This window comes from Gadus morhua, chromosome 15 (assembly GCF_902167405.1).
Source record: "Gadus morhua chromosome 15, gadMor3.0, whole genome shotgun sequence".
Classification (NCBI taxonomy): domain Eukaryota; kingdom Metazoa; phylum Chordata; class Actinopteri; order Gadiformes; family Gadidae; genus Gadus; species Gadus morhua.
Window position 1 is genome coordinate 13,357,516 of NC_044062.1, and position 22,031 is coordinate 13,379,546.

The 22,031-nt window shown below is 45.0% G+C and overlaps 1 protein-coding gene across 2 annotated transcripts in view; it reads right to left on the minus strand.

Moving 5' to 3' along the window:
• The window catches only part of adam12b (ADAM metallopeptidase domain 12b), a 68,913-nt gene that overhangs the window by 17,870 nt on the left and 29,012 nt on the right, over positions 1–22,031 (minus strand). For both annotated transcript variants that reach the window (XM_030379162.1, XM_030379163.1), the window contains exons 4-11: positions 18,925–19,003; positions 17,249–17,325; positions 15,559–15,766; positions 14,239–14,304; positions 13,125–13,196; positions 12,502–12,671; positions 11,467–11,551; positions 7,042–7,190 (exon numbers count right to left, since the gene is read on the minus strand). In XM_030379162.1, the coding sequence (XP_030235022.1) occupies positions 7,042–7,190; positions 11,467–11,551; positions 12,502–12,671; positions 13,125–13,196; positions 14,239–14,304; positions 15,559–15,766; positions 17,249–17,325; positions 18,925–19,003 (906 nt within the window). The remainder of the gene's footprint in view (positions 1–7,041; positions 7,191–11,466; positions 11,552–12,501; positions 12,672–13,124; positions 13,197–14,238; positions 14,305–15,558; positions 15,767–17,248; positions 17,326–18,924; positions 19,004–22,031) is intronic.

The following is a 22,031-nucleotide window of genomic DNA, read 5'->3' on the forward strand; positions in this document are numbered from 1 at the left end:
TGCCAAGGGATACGCAGAGACTAGAAAGCTTGGCGATTCTGACAGCCCGCGGAACGTTGCAGAGAAGTGTGTGCGCGTGTGTGTGTGTTTGCGTAGCCTGGCTCTGTGCACGGCGAGAGAGAAATCACCGGGAGCCCGTCACATAGGGGCCAATCTGGCAGCCGTAACCTTGGCTACTCGGCCCTAACTCCAGCTCTCTGTTTTTAGCAGGGGGTAGCGGGTTTCTCTGGTCCCCTACGGCGACGGGGAAGCGCACGCTTTTTTTTCTTCTTCTGTGAGAGGCTGATGTGCTGATGCGGACGTGGGGATGAGGTGGATGGAAGCGTCGGGATTTCAAACCACAGCGGTATCAACGCGCTGTGGGCGCCTGTCCATCTCTGTCAGCGCCGACTGCTTTCTTCTTCTGGAGATAAATGATTTTCTATTACTCCTCTAGCCCGCTAACCCTGTGTGTGTGTGTGAGTGTGTGTGTGTGTGTGTGTGTGTGTGTGTGTGTGTGTGTGTGTGTGTGTTAGCAGCGCCTAAATCCACTCGCACAGCTCTCACTCATAAATTGCACACAGCTACACATTCACGTGCATTAGCTTCGATGCTTCACGTGCACGCAAGCACACACACACACACACACACACACACACACACACACACACACACACACACACACACACATTCTCAAGCACACACACACTCAGAACTCAAGTTATCAGAAAGTCGTTCACCGTTGCGCACTCAAACTAACACAACCACAGAAACGGCACCTCTGATGCTCAATGTCACGCGCGCACACACACACACACACACACACACACACACACACACTCAGTTCGCAGTAACATGGTTGCTATTGGCTCACATGGACGGCCACTGACAAGAGAGAAGAGCAATAGCAGTGTAAGTGAGAAAACATAGCTTCAGGATGCTGGGCGGACGTGAGATGCATTGAGAGACCTGAGAGGGGAGATGGAAGGGGGCAGAACACATTAGTTAGCCTCTGCTGGCTGCCTAGTTCCCTCTGTTTGGTCTGTGGGGCCTTCCACCTGTAAGGCTGATATCCCCTTTAGTGGTTTCACTGCTCAGTGACCTCATCATGATAATGGCGTGTGTTTTCTCTGTCTCTCTTGCCCATCTAGTCATACACGCGCACTGTGACACACCGTGACACACACACACACACACACACACACATATTCATATGGACACACGCACGCACGCACACATATATATATATATATTTATAGAGAAACACACACACACACACACACACACACACACACACACACACACACACACACACACACACACACACACACACACACACACAGTGTTAAGGCCATAACACATGTCTGGTCTATTGTGCATGGATACCAGCCAGGCAGGAAGTATACTCTGAGTGTTTAATAGGAAGGGGTAATGCCTCGCGTCCACCCACACCTTTCTCGTGTGCAGCCATTGGACGAGTGTTTAATCAGGCTTCCAAGTGTCCTGGCAGATGTACAATTGTTTCAGTTTAATATACCGCTACGGCTAGGGGAAACCAAGGTTGAAAGTTGTGTAAATAAAGCATTTGAGGATGAGCCGGGGATATAATTATGTCTATCATGTAGGATTATGTAAATAATAGTTTGTACAGGGGGGTGAGCGTGTGCTATAATGTACGTGCGTGCTATTATGCAACACAATGAAATGCTAAATTAGGTACATTTTGTCGTCTGCAAAATACATAAGCAAAATATGTGAAGCTACACATAACTATCTTCCACCTCATCAATGCTAAATCCTCTTGTATTCCTACAGTCTGTTCTTGTTTTGCTAAAACGATCGCTATTCTAGGAGGGGAGATGAGCTTAGTTACAAGAGCCAAAAGATCCAATGCACTACCAATCGAGGTCAAGCTGTTACCCCATGTAGAGCCTCCGCCCATGGGCCTGTAGTTCAACAGGCCCCCCCTGCTGTGGTTCTCACTCTTCGCTTCCCAATAACCCCGGAACCAGCCTCTGAAAACCAGCGAACCCACTCTGAGAACCCAGCATTTTCCTAGCACTGTCAATGATGCAATACAGAGAACATAAACACTTCCATAAGGTAGTTCTTGTCCGTCCGTACTTCCCATCTCGGAAGGCCTCTTGCTGTTTCCATCTCGACTGAGATATCGAATCTTTGCCGGACAATATTTACAGCACAAACATCTGCCCTGAGACAAAAAAGCAAAGAACGGTTTTACCGGTCTACGCTCTCTCTGTCTGTCTCCTTCCGTCTCGCAGGCTCTTGTTTTATCTATGCGCCTATCTCGCTTGTACGACGGAAATATCATCCAATAAAATCATCGGTTCTTTGAGCGGACTGCCAGATCCAGACACGATGCACCCCTCCGGTATCTCCATGGATCTCTCCGCTCGCCCTGAGCCTTACTGTATCTGACGGCGCCATCGATGAACACCTCGTTCAGATGCAGTTAGTGCTCCTCTTCGCCGGCCAGTGCAAGCCAGAGATGTGCTGAACGCACTACTAAATTCTGACTTATGACCACGCACCCGTGGACTCCGGGCGGGTGGTGCCCAGTGGTTTAGCTGGACCAGACTATTAAAATAAGTAATAAACCACGTTTAATGTCTTGGGAATGAAGGGCAATAGTCTCGTGATTGGTTTCTGAAATGTTGACCAAAAGGCCTCTGGGTAATATTTCAGGGGATAAAATGAGGCGGATGAACTGCTGGGTCAAGCGTGAACTTTAATTTCATTGGATCACGTCCGTCCGTTCCCATGTGGCATGCGGGCGTACCCCTGAATTATTCTCCATATAAAACCTGATGACTAGGGCAATCACCAGATTTGGAGGTTCCTAGATGTGTGGGTTGTGTTTAGAAATCTAAAATACTGTTCACGAAGAAGTAAGGTGCTTTTATTCAAAGTGACTTTTTTTTTTTTATCTACTTTTCATTTATGTGCTGGTGGAGGTTATCTTGCTCAAGGTGGTCTACAGATGCGCTGTGGGCTTAACAACTGGATGGTCCATATCTAGCCGGCCTTCCAACTTATCTCGACTTTGTTGTGATTTCCTTTGTTGAGGACCTTGACAGCGCACACACTCGGCACACAGTTAAGAAGTACATTTCATTACTCTTATCGTCCTAGAGTGGAAATGTATTTTCCAGCATTAAGTAAATGTAAAACCAACATAAGAGGATGGGGTTATCCTGTTGTTGCAAAGCAGAAATACACACACACTCACACATTCACACACACACACACACACAAAATTGTTTACCTGTTATTTTTAGCAAAAAGTAATGGAAGTGTTTTTCGTCAACAAGGGAGAAACTGAAATATACATAAGTTTGGTTATTAAGTGTTAGAATGTAACATCATTTTTACAACAATAGCCTTGAGCGAAGGAACAACAGAAATTCACAGAATGCAGCTTTCTGATTGAATACACAGTTCAATATTTTCCCAAATAGTTTAGAAAGTAACAAAACACAATCATAGATTTATGTAGACTTCATAAGACAGTCTACAAACATAATTTGTGCATGGCCATATATGGGCGTGTGGCACCAAATGGCATCTTTCTAGCCAATAAGAAAAAAGCAGTTGCAGTGGCGTGCGTTTCACCAGTGTAGGAGCTGTACACATGAGTCCCAGTCATGTGTGTTTGATAACTCCTCAAAGCAGCTGTGGACTGGAGACAATGGTACAATATATCAAGAACAAACAGCGGAAACTTCCCGCATTCAATTTGACACTTTAACATGGTGGCAAGGTGTTTCTTTGCTTGGTTTTTATACAATATTTCCCCCTGCTTTGGAGAGGAATCAAGTCTTGAGTTCATACGTCTGTGACTTGTGGGGACTTCGAATCAGATAAAGTAAATTGGCATCAGCCCAAGGGTGAAATCTGTTATGACGTCTCGGGGCCCGGTTATCTGGCTGGTGTTTACACAGGAAACGTCCAGGCGGTCCATCACGGCCAGCAGGCCGTTATCACAGAGACCCAGACCCAGCTGATACACCTGCTACTTCACATGCTGATGTTTGCTTTAGTCTATGTGTGTGTGGAACCAGAGGTGTAGTAGTGGTAAAAAAAAGAGGTGGCCAAACTATGAATTTGTTAATCCAGGTAAGGTGGACCATGACATAGTGTATATAATATAACATATTCAGAATATTGTTTATATATGTAGAATGTAGTAGAAAAATTACAAAAAGTAGAAAATGTGAAATTAGAAACTGTATTTGGAGTGGAAGATTCAGTAACGTATGTGTATGGGGAGCATGGCTCTCAAAGAAATTGTTGAAGCTTAAAGAATTTAGATCACATCGCTTAGATATTCAAATGTGATTCACATTATAAGAAGCTGAACATTTTGATGGAACATATGTCGATATAAAAACTGGAGGAGCAGCAGCCGTTGGGTGGCCTCTGCTCACTGTTTTTACTCTCTCCTATCTCTGTCTCTCCACTCTCTGTGTCTCTTCCCTGTTTGCATTCTGTCTGTCTCTCCTCTGTTTGTCTTCTTTCTGTTTGTCTCCCCTCTGTCCTCTCTCTCTGTCTCTCCTCTCTCTATTTCCCCTCTCTCTGTCTCTCCTCTCTGTCTCGCTCTCTGTCCCTCCTCCCTCTGCGACTCCTCTCTGTCCGCTCTCTCTCTGTCTCTCCTCTCTGTCCCTCCTCTCTGTTCCTCCTCTCTCTGCGACTCCTCTCTGTCTGCTCTCTCTCTGTCTCTCCTCTCTCTGTCCCTCCTCTCTGTTCCTCCTCTCTCTGCGACTCCTCTTTGTCCGCTCTCTCTCTGTCTCTCCTCTCTCTGTCCCTCCTCTCTGTCCGCTCTCTCTGTCTCTCTTCTCTTCTGTCCCTCATCGCTGTCCCTCCTCACTCTGTCTCTCCTCTATCTCTCCTCTCTTGTTTCCTCCTCTCTGTCTCTCCTCCCTCTGTTTGTCCCCTTTCTGTTCCTTCTCTTCCTGTTCCTCCTTACTCAGATCCCCCTCTCTCGGTTCCTCCTTTCCCTGTGTTCTCTGTGCTTCCTGCATCACTACCTGCCTTGAATAAGGTCTTCAGCACACCGTTTCTTGTTAAGTATAACTTTATTAGCATTTGAAAGTAAGTAGCAAATCAGAGTGATTCTAATTTTACTTGTGTAGTTCATTTGCGCTCTCTTTGAGGTTTAGATATTTAGCTGGTATCAGCAGGAGATAGCTTTATTTTTTTACGTTTTAGAAGTCGCCGTATGGCCGTTTAATAGGAATCCCGACACGCTAGTCAGCCTTTGACAGCTAGAGCAGACTAGCAAGAGCAAGCCCCATTCTATGAGCCCGGCTGCCGCAATAGAGGATGTGATTGGTCACAGATACCGTGTCACAGAAATCGAAAATACTCATAATGCAGCAAATTTCGAATATGCTATGGCTTAGGCTGGTACATTTGGAACTCTTTTCCTGAGCAAATTGGAAAGTTGCATAAACTCTATTTCGAGGTGAGTTAGTGCTATTTCGAGGCGTGTTCAAGTGTGTTTAGCATTGACAGCGCCGTTTACGTGCCTCCACTACAGCCCTGTATGTGCGTGTGTGTGTGTATGCATGTATGTGTTTGAAATATTGGCCTTCAGCTCTGGCCAATATATGCTTTTGTGTGTGGTGTTACATGTGTCTGAGGGCGATGCATGTGTGGGCATTTATATGAATGTATGTGTGCGTGGTGTTGGTGTTTTCTTTTTTTTTTGTGTGCGAGTGTTTGTTTATGCATGCGTCTATTTGCGCATGTACGTCGACTGTCCTGCCACCCCTGGAAATCAGGAAGAGGCAGCCCTGAAGCATACTCATCTTAAATACACAGCAGCACTGCTAAGCCCTACTCAGCAGCTCAGACAGCTCAATCACCCACAAGGCAGGCGCAACTGCTAATTTTGTCTGGAAAGTAGCAGCCACAGTGATTTCATTTGCAGCTGAACATGTCATGGTGTTTAACGGCTGCAACACAGAAGTGCTGTAAGTAAGCAGGGCTTTTCCCATTGTGCTCCTGTGTCCTTGAGCCGCGCATGGATTCAAAGCGCTTTCGACGGACGGCGAGAGAGGAGGGTTTCATTCATCTGAGTCTGCTGAGCCGTGGCAGTTTAGTATTCAACATCAACAGTGTGGGGTGGAAATAGTGCAAAGACAATCAGGAAACACAATCTCTTTACTAAGTATTTGGACAATTACAGTACTGATGTTGCCAGTACAATAGCACCGAAACCAATAGAGTTATATACGATGTACAGTTAAAGACATACAAGTAAATTACATAGACCCAAAGAGCTACATATATATTTATATATATATATAAATTATAAGTGAATTGTGTCATCTTTAATTAATCCATTATATTTAACTGTATAAGCTGTTTTCATTAACCATTTGTCCATTGTGGATGCATTCTGTGAAGTCAGTTGATGCTGTGATGCTTGAGAATGACCGTTGCATCATGCACCCTTCGCTGCTCTATAATGAAGACACCTTTCGCTGTGGCCCGAGTTCATCACCCTGTTCAGTACCAACAATGCTTTACTGTCAATGCTTCTGGTTCAGTGCTAGTCTTATAAGAAGTTGGGGAAGCATGGCCATGCCTTCATAAAACTTGTACTCAATGCTGGTCAAGTGTAGCATGGAAACCAGACAATTTGGCCCTCGCTCCCATACAAATCATTTTCTGCCAGGCACGAAGCAGACCGACCAACCACAAACGCTTATCCAACACGAGGGTAAAAAACAGGACAAATAGCAGTTGCAATTCAACAACAACAGAGATGGCTGCCGCTGATGGACAACGGTCGGTCGATTCTGGACTACGGGACAGTATTAAACGAAGTGGACGGTATATTTTCACTTAGAGAAGAAAAGACGCTTTTGTTGAGGAGAAAGATGTAATTTTTTCTTCGCCCTGTGCTGCGAATGAACTGAGAGGTTCCGGAATTGCAGTTTGAAGGTATCAGGCTAGGTCTAGTGTGTCACACTGAAGCTTTCCTCAACAGTAGTTCTGTATCGGCGGTCATGATGCTGGAAGGGTCCCACTCACCCTGTAGAGGGGGTCATGATGCAGCCTCCCCGGTCCACGGTCATCCTGCAGCCACACCCCCGCTCTGGCGTGTCGTGGTTCATCCCAAAGTTGTGACCCAGCTCGTGGGCCAGGGTCACGGCGGCACCCAGAGGGTTCTCTGAGTGGTCCTGGGAGAATCCGCAACACATAGATACTTCATTATTATGTTAGAGGTTATACAATTCATCTGGTTCAACTTGTGTTACTTACACTAATGGAGCTGTTGTTCATGTTGAAATATATGAGGATAAAATAATAATAAAATATCCATGGCTAAATTAACTAAGCAAGTGTCAGTAACGATCAGTCAAGTCTGTTTTTAAATCTATTTGGAATTTGGAGAAAAATGCATCGAAATCTGCAGTGAAAAGGCACTTTGAGACACAATCATATGATGACGTTACCCTTAACTCAGTCATCCACTCATTTGGACTTTAGATTTGACAGGTAATCTTAAAAAAGAAAAAACTATTAACCAACGATCAAACTCAGAACAGGCTCCTGCCTCAAACCCTGTTTCAGGAGCCTTCTTCCCCTGCTCCTTTCCCCTGTCCTCCTGCTTCACACTCCCCCTCACACTCTGGGTGTGAGACATGAACCCATTCAACGCCAAATGCCACCCAAACCCCCCTGTGAAGGCCCCAGGTGTTAGGGGGGCCGTTGAGAGACAGCCTAGAACTGAACAGCTGAAGGACTCTGGGCACAACTTGCTGTGTGTCTGGTGGAAGCAGTGCTAAACGACATCTTCAGATGGACTGACACCCGGAGAAGAAGTTTAGGATTTAAAGATCTTTTAAGAGACGGTGGAGAGAGAGAGAGAGAGAGAGAGAGAGAGAGAGAGAGAGAGAGAGAGAGAGAGAGAGAGAGAGAGAGAGAGAGAGAGAGAGAGAGAGAGAGAGAGAGAGAGAGAGAGAGAGAGAGAGAGAGAGAGAGAGAGAGAGAGAGAGAGAGAGGGGGGGAGAGAGAGGGGGAGAGAGAGGGGAGCAAGAAATAAGATGGCTGTGAGGAAAGGCAGCCTGCCACCAGAATTGCAGAGAGAGACGAGAGAGTAGCGACGTAGACGGCAAGGGATCGGGGGAGGGTGGGTGAAGGGGGGAGCAGGAGATGGAGACAGGAAGTGTAGCGTTTCGGAGGGGGAATGACAGGTCTGTGATGGCTCTGGTTGGGTGTAGCGTGGATGTAGCAGTGTGCTGTGTCACATACACCACAGAGCTCAACCACCTATGCAGTGCACACACACCCACACACACACACACACACACACAAGCACAGAGATCGACGCATGAACACGCATACAGAAACTGTACACACACCCACACATACACAGACAAGTAGACGAAAAAACACTTGCACACAAACACATGCAAAAGTCAACAAAGAACCTGCACGTACACACGCCTACGCCTACGCACACGAAAACACACAAACACACACACAGATTTCCACTGCATAAAAAGTATGATTGGCAGAGGCTTGTAATACTACTCATGAGCAACTCTAGCCCGACCGAACACCCTTCTCTAGAAAGTAAACCATGCAAGAGTAGAATCATGTTTGATCTTCCCTCACATTAAATCCCTGCTTCTCCTCTTATCCCCTCTACACCTATTATCTCTTCTCCTCATCTCCTTTCACCTATTATCCTCTCTTCTCTCCGCCTATCATCTCTTCTATAGTCTCTGCCACGTCTCCTCTCTCCTAGACTCCTCTCTGCTCCTCTCCCCTTTTCTTCTCCTCTGCTCTCTTTTCCTCTCCTCCTTTCCTCCTCCTCCTTCCCTGTCTCCTCCTCTCCTCTCCTCTCCTCCTATCCGCTCCTCTCTCTCCTCTCTTGTCTTTTCTACCCTGTGGTCAGCGCTGTCTCCGCTCGGAGCTGGGGGCTGAAGGGAGGGAACATAATGTGTTGTTCCCTCGACGGTGAAGGTCACGTTTCAAGGTCAACAGAGATCAGAGACGCCTTCTCTCCCCTGACTAAAGAGTAATATCTGGGGAGCCAAGACACTGCCTCTCGCTAGGGAAAATGGGAATAATTCAGCTCCTCCAGTTGTTATAGTTGTGTGTTTGTGTCTACTCGCTTTTTTCTGTATTTTGACTCGGTGTGTGTCCTTTGTTTGGCATCTTGACTATGTGTGTTTGTTTCTGGGCTTTATTCTGTATCGTGACTGTTTGTGTTTGTCCTTAGTTTTGCATCTTGACTGTGTGTGTGTGTGTGTGTGTGTGTGTGTGTGTGTGTGTGTGTGTGTGTGTGTGTGTTTGTGTGCTTTATTCTGTATGTTGACTTTGTGTGTGTCCTTGTTTTGCATCCTGACTGTGTGTGTGTGTGTGTGTGTGTGTATGAGTGCACTATCTTTTCTCTTTTGTTTTGCATCTTCACTGTGTTGGTCTGTGTTTGTTATTTTGTATCTTTACTGTGTTTGATGGGTTTGCGTGTGTCCATGCATTATTTTGTATATTGCTGTGTGAGAGTGCACCAGCTTTATTGTGTTTCTTGACTGTGTGTATGTGTGTGTGTCTTTGTATTCTGGCTGTGTGTGTTTGTGTGTGTCCGTGCTTTCTTATGTATCTTGTGTGTGTGTGTGTGTGTGTGTGTGTGTGTGTGTGTGTGTGTTGGACTCTGGGCTTTATTCTATATATTGACTGTGTTTGTCTGTACGTGTGTGTGTGTGTTTGGGTGTGCGTCTGTCTGTCTTCTGTCTGTCTGTGTATGACTTGTTTCAAACCGCAATCACATAAAAACCCGATAGGGTTGTTATGGAGACAATAAAAAAGAAAATCCAATAAAACATTTTTGGCAGGAAATAACTGCCAATTTAGAAGTGTTCTACGATATTTCTGTTTGCGTTGACAGATAATATTCACTCTCTCGCCAAACACATTGAAACATGCTGACACGGCGGAGGGTGTTATAAACCGACTACATCTGAGCCAACTTCACGAGACCTTTTAGGTGAAGTCATTGATAGTGTTTGCTCGTGAGTGAGCGCTGGATTCGTGGGGGGGGGGGGGGGGGGGGGGGGGGGCTTGGAGCTTGGATCTCCCTCCAAGACGTCTCTCCAACCACCTGCCAGTAGCCAGCAGCCCCCACATCTGGGGATAAGCCCGGGCCATAAACCCGGCCCACAGACAAACATATCTGTCAGAGGGTCGGAATCCAGAGCAGTCTCTGTCGGACTAACAGCTGCCCGCTCGATTGGCATGAAGTCAAGTGACCCGGGATGGACTCAGATCCAGAACTCGGTTTGTTATTTGGTCTCGGCTTATGCGTGTTGTGCGTGAGTGTTGTGTTGAAGTGTTGTGGTTCAACAGGGTTAGGGAGATTGTCCTTTTATTCACATGTGGTGTTGTAGAGGCCTAATGTGGTGCAATTTATCATACCAATAAAAATGTAAATGTGGAATGGTTTAAAACACTGGGTCCGCTAATTTAACCAGGGTCAAGGACAGCCAGCCTCTATGTCCAGGACATACACATTTACACACACATGTGTAGATGTGTGGTGAAGATGTGTGTGTGTGTGTGTGTGTGTGTGTGTGTGTGTGTGTGTGTGTGTGTGTGTGTGTGTGTGTGTGTGTGTGTGTGTGTGTGTGTGCGTGCTTGTAAATGTGTTAGGGTGTGTGTGTGTGCGTGCGTGTATGTCAGGGATGGGTGAACGTGTGTGTGATATGATTTGTGTGTGACATGATGGAGTGTGGGTGAATATGCACCATCATATACCTAAATGTATACAGTACAATACATACATACAATATATTGTGAAGATACACGCCTGCAGCATTGCAAATCAAGGCGTTAATCTCTTTGATGTGTCATTTTAATACCTCCAAGGCCCCTTAAAAACATGCCTATGCATCCAACACTAGAGCACAACTTCTCTCCTTGTATAAGTCAACCCTTCAACAGAGAGCACTGGGATCCCTGTTCTCCTTCTCAAGGTTCTCCTTCTTGAGCCCAGAGCAGCGGGAGTGCGAGTTTCAGTTCATGTTTAGTGCAGAAGATAGAGTCCTATTGTTTTATAGGATCAAAGCCCATTCAGCATGATTGTAGCAGGGCTGTATTTTTCTGATGGCTTTGTATAATAGGCCTCAGCTCGTTTTTTTAGACATGGAACATCAAAAACATGATTTTGCATCTGTTCCTGAGCTCCACGTTTGTACATTGTTCAGTTGGTCCTCTCGGCTGTTTCCGTTGCCTCCGTGTCTTTTCTAGATTGTCAGTATACGTCGTCCAGCACATCTGCCTGCAGCCTGCTCGCTCACATACGTCCTCCCTCCTGAGCATCTCATTACAGAACAGACGGTTTTTACTGCCTTTCTTATGTTGGGTTACGACCACATTAGGTAGAGGGAAGAGGAGGCGGCTGGGGAGTAAATAAAAAGGCCTACGGATGGCTGGTTCAGGGGAGCTCACCATGACGACGCCACCCGATTGGTCCACTGTGCACATGCTCATTATAGGTGCCATTCCAATCGTTGTACCCTGGAAGTAGACGCCACTAGAAAACAGAGGACAGACATCAAAATGCGACCAGATTCTGAACAGTATACGACTATAAATTTAACACTGATATTTTTTCTTTACAGCTATATTCCTCCCATACCCAAGTGCTTATTATGTATATTATTTATCTTTTCAGTTATTTATATACGTCTTGTTCTTATCTTTATTGCTCCTGGTCTCTGAGACTAACCAAACATACTTTTGTTGTATGCCTATGATGACTTTGTCTTATCTTTATCTGACTTTAAACACTGGTCTTCACACTTAGGGTTTGGACCATAAAGCCTGCCTTATGGTTGGTGTGATGTGTCGTTCATGATGGAAAGTCAACGCACGGCCGTGGCATTTAAAGCGGACGTCAAGCCGTAACATCGGTGTGGACGTGCAGATCGATCACCCTCTGTGCCCAGCTTAAAAATTGTCAGGGGAACGTGACAAATCGGCATAGGAACCATGAACGAGCGCCGTAATAACATCATTTTTGCTTCTCCTTGGCTTGCGTAGTTCACCTATGACGCCTATAAGTGAAGTCTACCTGGGCTGCGGGACAATTTGCATTTTAATTTGTTATTTCATTCTAAAATATATATGCAGGCCTACATGCCTTAGCTGTGTCTTCAATAATTGGCATGTTTGAAGATTGAAAGGGGGCTTACTGTATTGAAGAGTCATCATATATCTGTGCATGTTATTATCTAGTTATCCGACTGGCATACTTAATGTACGCAGCGCAAGCCAAACTAATAGGCAATGCAAGATTGATTCGTTGATTAAGATTCCGAACGATTTACAAAGATAAATTACATTTCCCTGGCCCTGGTAATGTTTTGGTGGGCCCTTGGGCCAGGAGTCCCTCCACTGGCACACCATCGCATGCCAAGGCCTGATGTTATATCTGGAAAAAAGGATCAAATTGGCAGTTGTGATTCAGTGTGTTCTTCTCACCTGATGAGCTGGGCGTTGTCGTGAGGTTTCTGGGGGAGGAGCTTGGCTTTCCTCCAGTCCAGGAACTCGTGGAGCGTGGAGAAGGGATCCTGAGACACGGGACACTTATCGGCGTCGCTCCACACCTCCAGGCCCACCAGGGCCACCCGGATGTTCAGGGGCCTGTAGAACTACAGGGGGACTTTAGATTAGATCTGAAAACGTCCTTGTCAGACGTGACCATTTTTTTGACACTGCTGCTAATAGGGTGTGCACTATAATGTTTTGAATAGGTTGTGATTCATAGGGCTAAAATACATAAACGCATGCAACAATTTATCAGGGATCGTACCCAGTACATTTTGGCAGGGAGCACAACCTCATAGCCGCTACACTACCCTGATATTTTGTTATCTTTTTTTCTTCATATGTTTTTCGGTCAGAAAACGATGTGTGCTTTCTCTCCACCCAGAGATAATCATATTGCATTTTCCATGCCGGCGATGTATTCAATTTCATCACATTCGTAAAGAACCTTCTGCAATACATCACATAGAGCCCTTACATATCTCCTGAAAGGTATGTCTCCTCTAGAAAAATAAAAAGATACATTTCTTCTGTGTCGTGGGGAGGGCGACTCTTACCTTGTCCACATAATTTGCTATCTCCGCCAGTCTCTGCTTCACTCTCTCCACATCCTTCCCCTGTTTCTGGAACTGTGCACAGAACATTGTGTTAGCCGTATTGAACAAGAACAAAGAAAGATCCATACTTTCTCAAACTCGAGCAGACATTTCAGCTGTTTTTCTTTCATTCTCAGTGCCTAAACCTCATTAGGGACAGAGATAGAAAAGTATATAAGATTTGTAGATATGTGAAGAATTCCACATTGGAAACAGATTATAAGACATTACTGAAACATGGGGAGGAGCGGGGTGGCAGAGACTGTTCTGTTGTCGTGGAGGCAGACTGTTTGGACCTTGATGTACGGGGCTCTGCTCGGAGATTGAGTGTGAAATCCGAAAGGACCAGAGTAAACAGCCGAGATGAGAACAAAGAAGAGCTTAATGTTTCCACCCAAGACAAACAGGGTACAAACCCATTTTGAGTCCAAATACACTTTACTGCAAGACAAAATACAGAAAAGAAAAAAAAAAAGGTTCCAAGGTTCCATTAAAGGATCCAAAAGCAAACAGGAGCGCAAGATGCTGAAAGCATTTCTAAAACCTGTGTGTTGAGTTTCACATCTCAAACTGTCTTTCTGTGGATCTACAAGGTGCGTCCACCTGTGGCTGGGGGGGGGGGGTGAGGAACTTACAGCCACACCTGACTGACTGACCATTCTACAGCTCCTCTCGTTCCAAAGAGCGGTTCAAGCAGTTCAGCGTTCACTGCTGGCCTCAGCTGAGCGTAGCGGAGAGGAAATCCTCCGGCGTGCCCAGGTCTGCTTACAGAAGAACTGGGTTGTATCCTCCCGGCCTTTTCCTGTTTCCTGTCCCCCCCCCCCCCCCCCCCCCCCCCCCCCTGCCCCCAACACACCCACTCCAACCCCCCATCCACTGGGGGAATTACTCACCGCTTCCTGTCTGAAGAACTGGGCTGCTGCCACTAGACCATGTTGCACACTGACCTAATTCTGCAACGGGGCCACTGGGACCTGTGTCACTGGTGGTACTGCTAACCCCACCCCTCCTTTAAAGAGCTGCTCGTTAGGGCGGCCCGGCGGTGGTGGTGGTTGGGTACACTTGTTATTTTTACCTCTCGGTTGTCCGCAACGATGACCAGCTCCACGTATTTGGTGGTTTTCTGGGCATGTCTCTTGTGCTACGTTTGAGAGAGAGAGAGAGAGAGAGAGAGAGAGAGAGAGAGAGAGAGAGAGAGAGAGAGAGAGAGAGAGAGAGAGAGAGAGAGAGAGAGAGAGAGAGAGAGAGAGAGAGAGAGAGAGAGAGAGAGAGAGAGGGGGAGATGGAGAGAGATGGAGAGAGATGGAGAGAGGGATTCAATTAGAAGAGGAGGCGGTTTCAGGAGGAAAACACATAACCGGTGTCAAGGGCAACGTGTTTTCAAAAGTGTTCAAAATGTGTGACCACAAAAAGCTTTCACTGATTTAGCGGTCTCCTTTGGCCCACACGTTGGCACAATGTTGGAATATAACAGCTTCCCCTGACCCATTTTAAAAACTTCATTATAAATCCTATTACGCCTGTAATACATAAATCTGTTCCAGCGAAAAAGAGGCTAAGCTACCATGAATTCATTTTTTTCAAAAGCATATTGCAACAATTTATCCAAGAACATGTTTGGAATCTGCAATTACTTACATGCCTCGTTGGTATGCAGATTATATAGCAGAAAGACACATTCTATATTCTAAGTTCTCAACAGTAAATGCATGTTGATATCCTGATTGCATTGGTAGAATTTATTCAAGTTTAGACAAAGCGTGGACATCGTTGGCAATGTGACCTGTCCTTTTGACCAATCACACGGAACAAGGGCAGTGGGATTACACACTGTTGGCAGATCCATGTGCCAAGAGTGTAGTCGGATGGCAGATGGACCGCAACACGCCACAAACACGTAGCACATGGCATGAGCACTGTGGGCCAAAGGCCACCGCAGGAGGGTCGAACGCTGGCCTCTGAGCCCACAGTGTAAAGCCCACGGTGTGGTGCAGAGACCTGGGGCTTTAACACAAAGATCTCGCATCATATTGACCTGGTTGATAGCTCATTTCAACTCATTTATTTTCCACCAAATTAACATTTGATTGATATCGTGATATAAAAGAATCAATCAATTATGGGAAACAATGTATACAATAAAAGATTTACCTCACAATTAGTGATGTACTAGTGGATGGAATGATAGATTGACACATCAGTCCACTCACCCAGTCGACTGTAACAACTGATTGGCTAATCTATCTCTCACTTGTGATATCACTATTGGATACATTCTTTAATGGCTTGGAATGGCAAATCAAATTCACCCCAGGACAGTAAAATACCTTTCCCTTTGATGATTTGTTCTTGTGACATTTAGAAAACACAACAAATAAATCAGAAGAACACTCACCCGTGTGCTGAACGAATGAAAGGGGTTTCCCATGCCGTCTTGAGGTGCGGGAGATGACACGTTGAACCCATGTCCGCAGGTGCCGGGCGTGAGATCGAGGTCCTCCAGGCGATAGAGGAGGTGGGTGTTGTTGTCTGCATAGCCACCGCTGAGGGGCCTGGGAGTGGGCTCAATGACAAGGGTCTTGTTCTCAAGGGCGATGAATCCCCTGCCGAGGAAATCACAGGGATTGGTGAACAAAACACTTGAATGGTCGCTCCATTCTCAGACGAGATGTCTAGACTCTTAAGAAAACCGAGGTCGAAGTCGCACAGATTTTTTCTGTTCGCCATTTAGCGGATACTTTTATCCAGTGAATGGTAGGGCATCCTACTCAAGGTTGCCTACAGGTTAGGCTTGGGAAAATGGGGATCAAACCCAGAACCTTTGGCTGGTAGGTGAACAGTAAATGTCACTGAAAGAAGAAGAGAACTAAAGGATCTCAAAGCTTTGGCAGCTAGTTTCTTTGCATCTATTTTGTATAATTTGCCAAAATATTCTATCAGAATGATATGGTCTTATGAGCCCTGAATGTTCATCTAATGTCTGGTCCTTACCAATTATAATGGGGATTTACGATAAACATTCTAATGTCTCTTGATGTTAACAGTACACATTTACATTTAAATAAATAAAATGCACATGCTGTTTGGGGGTAATTGAGCAGAAGATGCAGATTATAATTTCTATATATACTTTTTTCCTGATGTCTAAAACTCGGGCACTTTGCGGATGGCTATTAGGAGAAAGAAACGCAGACAGAAATAAGTGCTAAACGGCACTCGTATAGTGATAAATAACGATGTGTGACGAATGCCGACCAATAAACGGACCCTCCTAGCATCTAATTTACATTGAACCGAGGGGGCTAACGACTTAAAGGCCATACTTGTGTACACACACACACACACACACACACACACACACACACACACACACACACACACACACACACACACACACACACACACACACACACACACACACAGGGCCCGGACCATGGGCAATTAACACCACACCAAGAGATGTTGCTGTTTGTTTGTGTGCATACATCACAACAGGGTCAGAAATTATCTGAAATGAGCGGGGGCTCAGGGCATTTTGATGCTAATAAAAATAGAATTGCCCCCTGAAATTGGGATGACGTGGGCTTTCAAAGCCCACATTAAAGAAGTAATAAACTTCTGTATTTAACGCTGCGTTTGCAAAGCGTTCGTTGAAGATTGGTTTGTTAGGCAACATAGGAAAAAATATACTATTTTCCCCTTCAGTCAGACAGATTTCCAGTCGACCTGGCAGGGGCCAATCCTAACCGCTCAACTAATGAGGGGCGGGTTTGATATCAGGACCCCCTATGGGAGCGCCACAGAGACATTTACATACACCAAGATGGCTGCCGCTGATGTGTCACACGCTCTGATTGGTGGTCGTAGGTCTATCCAATTGTGTCCAGTGCATTTTGGTCTGCGGCTGCTGATAGCGCCCCTTGGAAATGGAAAAATGAACTGAGAGCTTCCAGACCAATATGCATTTGCAAATTGGCCGGCCAATGTCAGGCTACCTGAAATGTATTTAAAGAGGGGAGAAAAAGCCCTTGTTAAAAAAGTGGTTACTACTTACCCTGTAACATATTACATTTTTAATTTCTTACCGAAGGCCTGAGCAGGCACTAAGGGAGACATCCGATTTCAGACGCCCCTGCACCTCTCCATGGTAGTAGCAGTTTTTCTACGAGAGAGAAAAAGAGGAAGAAAAATGTGATGTCCGTCCTGCTTCACCGCGCAAAGTGCCTCAAGAGAGGCTGAGGCAGAACAGCCCGGGGGAACATCATGGCTAAACAGTGAACCGGGCGGGCCCGACATCGTCCGGTACCCTGGATGAGGGCAACGGAGGTAGCGGCTAATTTTAGCGGCAAATTAATTCAGCGTCTTTGTCCATTCAGCGTCTCATGGCACGTTTTATGGGAGCACATAAAGCTCCCCAGTAAAATGTTTTGTTGTCCCGCCAGGCATAACTCTTTGAGCAAGTTACCAGGAGTCAATTATAAAGTAAAAAAAGAGATCCTCAGCACTGGCTTATTCCCAACAAACTTTTCAAAGGGAAACTTTTTCAAGGGGGCTCGAGGTCATGTCGTTTTGCGATTGTATATTTATTACTTTGCAATCATGGTGGATCATCGTAACGTTTCCTTTATCTCACATTCAACGCATCATTTTAGGTAGACTATAGAAATTCAAAGTCGGTGTCCCCTTAGTGGTCCACTGCATGATCCGACATTTGTTTTAAATGACGTTTTTCAAAGAAGATGCGGCTGAAACAAGGAGAAGGGAATGTTTCCATATTCACGTCTCCAACATGAACGATACATTAGGAGGATATTGTTTACCGCTCACTATGAACGCTTTTATCAAACAACAAACCTGTCTGGCCATATTTATGTTTTCATACTGCCGACCATTTATACAATATTGAAGCATAAAACATGTTGTCATCCAGTGACTCAAAAAGATTCTCAATATATTGTTCCATCTAATTCTGCTTTTAGTAGCAAAAACCAAAATGTGGAGAACTTTGCAAAGTTGCAAAGGCTTTGTTACAAAACAGCCCTTTCCCTACTTGAACATGTGGCCTCTGCCTTTTAAGTGACATGCCGGGTGGCCTATTGGCCACAAAAAGAGGTGTGCCTTATTAACTCAGTCCTCTGGGAATTAAGCAATGACTCAAGCCTAACAAACTCCTTGGCATTCTTTTCCGTGCATTATAATAATTAATATCAACATGGTCGCTGCCAACTCATCAGGTCTCCAATATGATTACAACTATTTCACATTAGTCTTGATTTGGTTGAGGACTGATTCACTCACACACACACACGCACACACACGCACAGACACACACACACACACACACACACACACACACTGATTCACTAGGGGAACTCAGGCACTCACACAGGAGCACACACCCGCTGGCACAGACGTGATTATAATTAAAAATAAGATTGTATAAAATCACTTAGAAAGGATTTGAGTGTTTGAAGAGCCGCAGCAACGGAACGTCCTGCTGGTCTTCTCAGTTGTGGGATTCGAGGCGGCTCACTCAGTGGTGATGTGGAAAGAACATTAAAAGCAAAAAATCGTAGAGAGACCCCAAACGTTGAAACACAAAGACCAAACGAGCAACAAACACTCTAGACACGAGAGGTAGGTCTACGTTTTCATTTGTACTTCTTAACAAGATCTATTTTCTTAAACAGCGTATCAAAAGGTCTGCTGTATGCCAGCTGTCTGCCACGCCCACAAAGGCCCTGTGCAGTGGGAAGCCTACCGTGGACGCGTGTGCGTTGGTGACGGCGTCTCCATCCTCTCCATAGTGCGTCTCCGTGTAGTGATTCGTAAAGAGGCCGCTAGAGTCGGAAGACAAAGAGAGCGGAGGATTATTTGACAGAAAGCAACGATTTTTGTGTCAAATTCTGATGCAAGACCGTTGCAAAACACAAACACTGCCATGTAACCGATGTAATAACCGATGTTTCAGACAACTGTGTTGGTCTGTAATGGTTGTCAATAAACCATGTTAGTACTTCAAAATAGATAGACATCAAATCTTAAAGAATACATTGCCTTTTTTTTCAATTAAAAATAAGTCTTATGTTAGAATTCCAATGTGTGTTGCATATTTTGTCCACATTTGTCTTCAATGGTTGTTAAATTAAGCATGTACATGTTTGTTAAAAGATAAACAAGTGCTAGATACATAACAAATTCCTCTGCCTTTGCAAAAAACGATATGTGGTCATTTTTGACAAAGTGTCCTTAAATAAACTTCCCATTCAGACGGTTTAAAAAAAAGCATAAAGAATAAATTCTACAGGGAGAAGGCCTAATTATCTTCACTGTGTGCCCACGGGCCCCGGTGTACTGCTGGATGTGTGCTTGTTCGTGTGTCTTAACACCTTGAGCAATAAACAGATGGACACACACAGTTCCAGTCTGGCTAGGCAAGCGATAGAGAGACCAGCACCTTTCTAGAGCCGTATCTAGAGCTGCATGCCTGCACTGACTGGCCAGGAGTGTTTGTGTGTGTGTGTGTGTGTGTGTGTGTGTGTGTGTGTGTGTGTGTGTGTGTGTGTGTGTGTGTGTGTGTGTGTGTGTGTGTGTGTGTGTGTGTGTGTGTGTGTGTGTGTGTGGGGGGTGGTCTTTTGTTGAGCCCCCTATGCTGGTTGGTTCAGACTAAACCGATAAGGTCCGGTCGTAATTCAGTTTCCCTTTCTTATTCCCTTCCCTTATTGTCCGACAGACAGGCCACTGTTATATTCTTATTTAAATGTAAATCTGAATCCCTCGGCCCCAATCTGTACATTCTGCTGTGACACCAACGCGGCCTGTCTCGGAGAGTTAATAAAGAACAGCTTATCGGGAAAACCTGCGTTTTCCGCTGGATGCCCTTCCTCGTAAAAATGCGATGAAATAATGTGCCTTTCTGTGGAAAGGGCAAAAGATATTTACATTGTAATAGGCAAGCGGGCTGCCATTTGGTTCATTAGGCCAGTCTGATAGTGTAGTCTTGATCTAGATCGTGTATTTAAAGAACAATGTATTTAATTTGTTATGTAAAAAAGCATTCCGTAGCATATTTCATAAAGATTCAGAAGAATACGGTTTAGACACAGAAGCCACTCTTTAATTTCCTCCTACAAACGTGGTTGAAGCATTTTTATGAAGGCAGGCATTTGTAGAGAGGTGGAGAACATTTTCCTTCTCTATTATTTAGTTCGGTGTTTCATATTTAATGCAAACCTTGTATTTCTCTTGATGTGTTTGGCGGGGGGCTCTGTCTTGGCTGGTAATGGCGCTTATCTGGTAGAGTTTGCCTTAAAACCCATCAAGGATATCACCATCATTTGTCTACCAATGGATATATTCTTCAGAGAATTTTCATACACCTGATTTGAGCAAATGAGACCCACAAATCTCACTTCCAATGAAATTAATAAACCAAGTCGAGGCAAAGCAGCTTCCGAGATAAGACGCAGCCGAGCCCCATGGGAAATGAAGTTTTTTTTTATGATGGTATTATGCCACCACTTTTCCCGAAACTCAAAGGTCTTTAAATACCCATTACGCCTTTAATGTGGCTTATCATATCATTAGCGACCGCTAAACCAAATCTGATAAGCTACCAGCTGGTAATCACCTCCCGTTTGTGTCCCATTTGAAATATGTGACGATAGGATAGGCTAAAATAACAACCGTTGTGAACGTGCTAATGTGTCGCTGTTAACATTAGCCTGTGTCGCTGTTAACCCCAGCGATGGGGTGTATCTCAAATATGGGTTAGGAAAGAGGGTTGCAGCCTTGCATTTCTGATGCAATTCAATTGATCAGTTAGGAAATCCAAACCCATGCAATTTTGAACTTTGTAACCAAAACTGTTGGTGGTACTGCGGTAAATGTGGTGGTTTTTTAAATGGATTAAAGGTCACGCTCATGATAATTCCCGCTTAAATTCTGTAGAGTTGGTTCGTAGAGGACTTTGGGAAGGGGGCGGAGGCTGGTTGGTTGGTTCGGTAAAGCTGGCTTACAGCACTGACCAATGGCATACCGTATTAAATCTGCTTGTTTTACAAAAAGGAACCACTAGTAATCAAATGTTTGGCAAGGCATGGAGCAGAAGGTTTCAAGCTTCCCCATCATCTTTGGCAATATTCCTCTTATAAATATGGTTACAAGTCTTGGTTTTACAAATAATTAATCTTAAATTCGTCATATTTTGATGATAAAACATGTATGTGTATTGCTCCCAATCCCACTCTCTCATACACACACACACACACACACACACACACACACACACACACACACACACACACACACACACACACACACACACACACACACACACACACACACACACACACTCTTTTGCTTTCACAGCATCACAGTATTCACAGTGATACTCAACAAAAAAAGGAGGAACATATCTATCAAAAACTGCCATGGGTAGCACACCGGGGACTACACGCACACACAGAGACACACACACATACACACACACACACACACATTCACACATACTACTCTCAGCCCCGGGTCACCTTGAGATAGCTGGCCATGGATTTTGAATGATGCTGTATCTGTTGTTCTAAAGCATTGCAGTGGAAGTCAGCTAACATGTTGGCATATTGTTTGGATTCTAGGGTTTTAACAGGGTGGGAGGGGCCGGACATTTAGTTCACCATCATCTTGGTTCGTCCAAGGGGGGGCAGAGTGGGGAAGGGGGGGTGTATCTACTCAAATTGCATTCAGATGAAGGACAGCTTCGCAGTATCCACCTTTTCTTTGATCTAAACCCTGGGGAGTCACTACGGCTCCCGGTACAAAGTGATCATGACCGATGACGTAGCCGAATCAGTTTACCTTCCCCTTACAGTT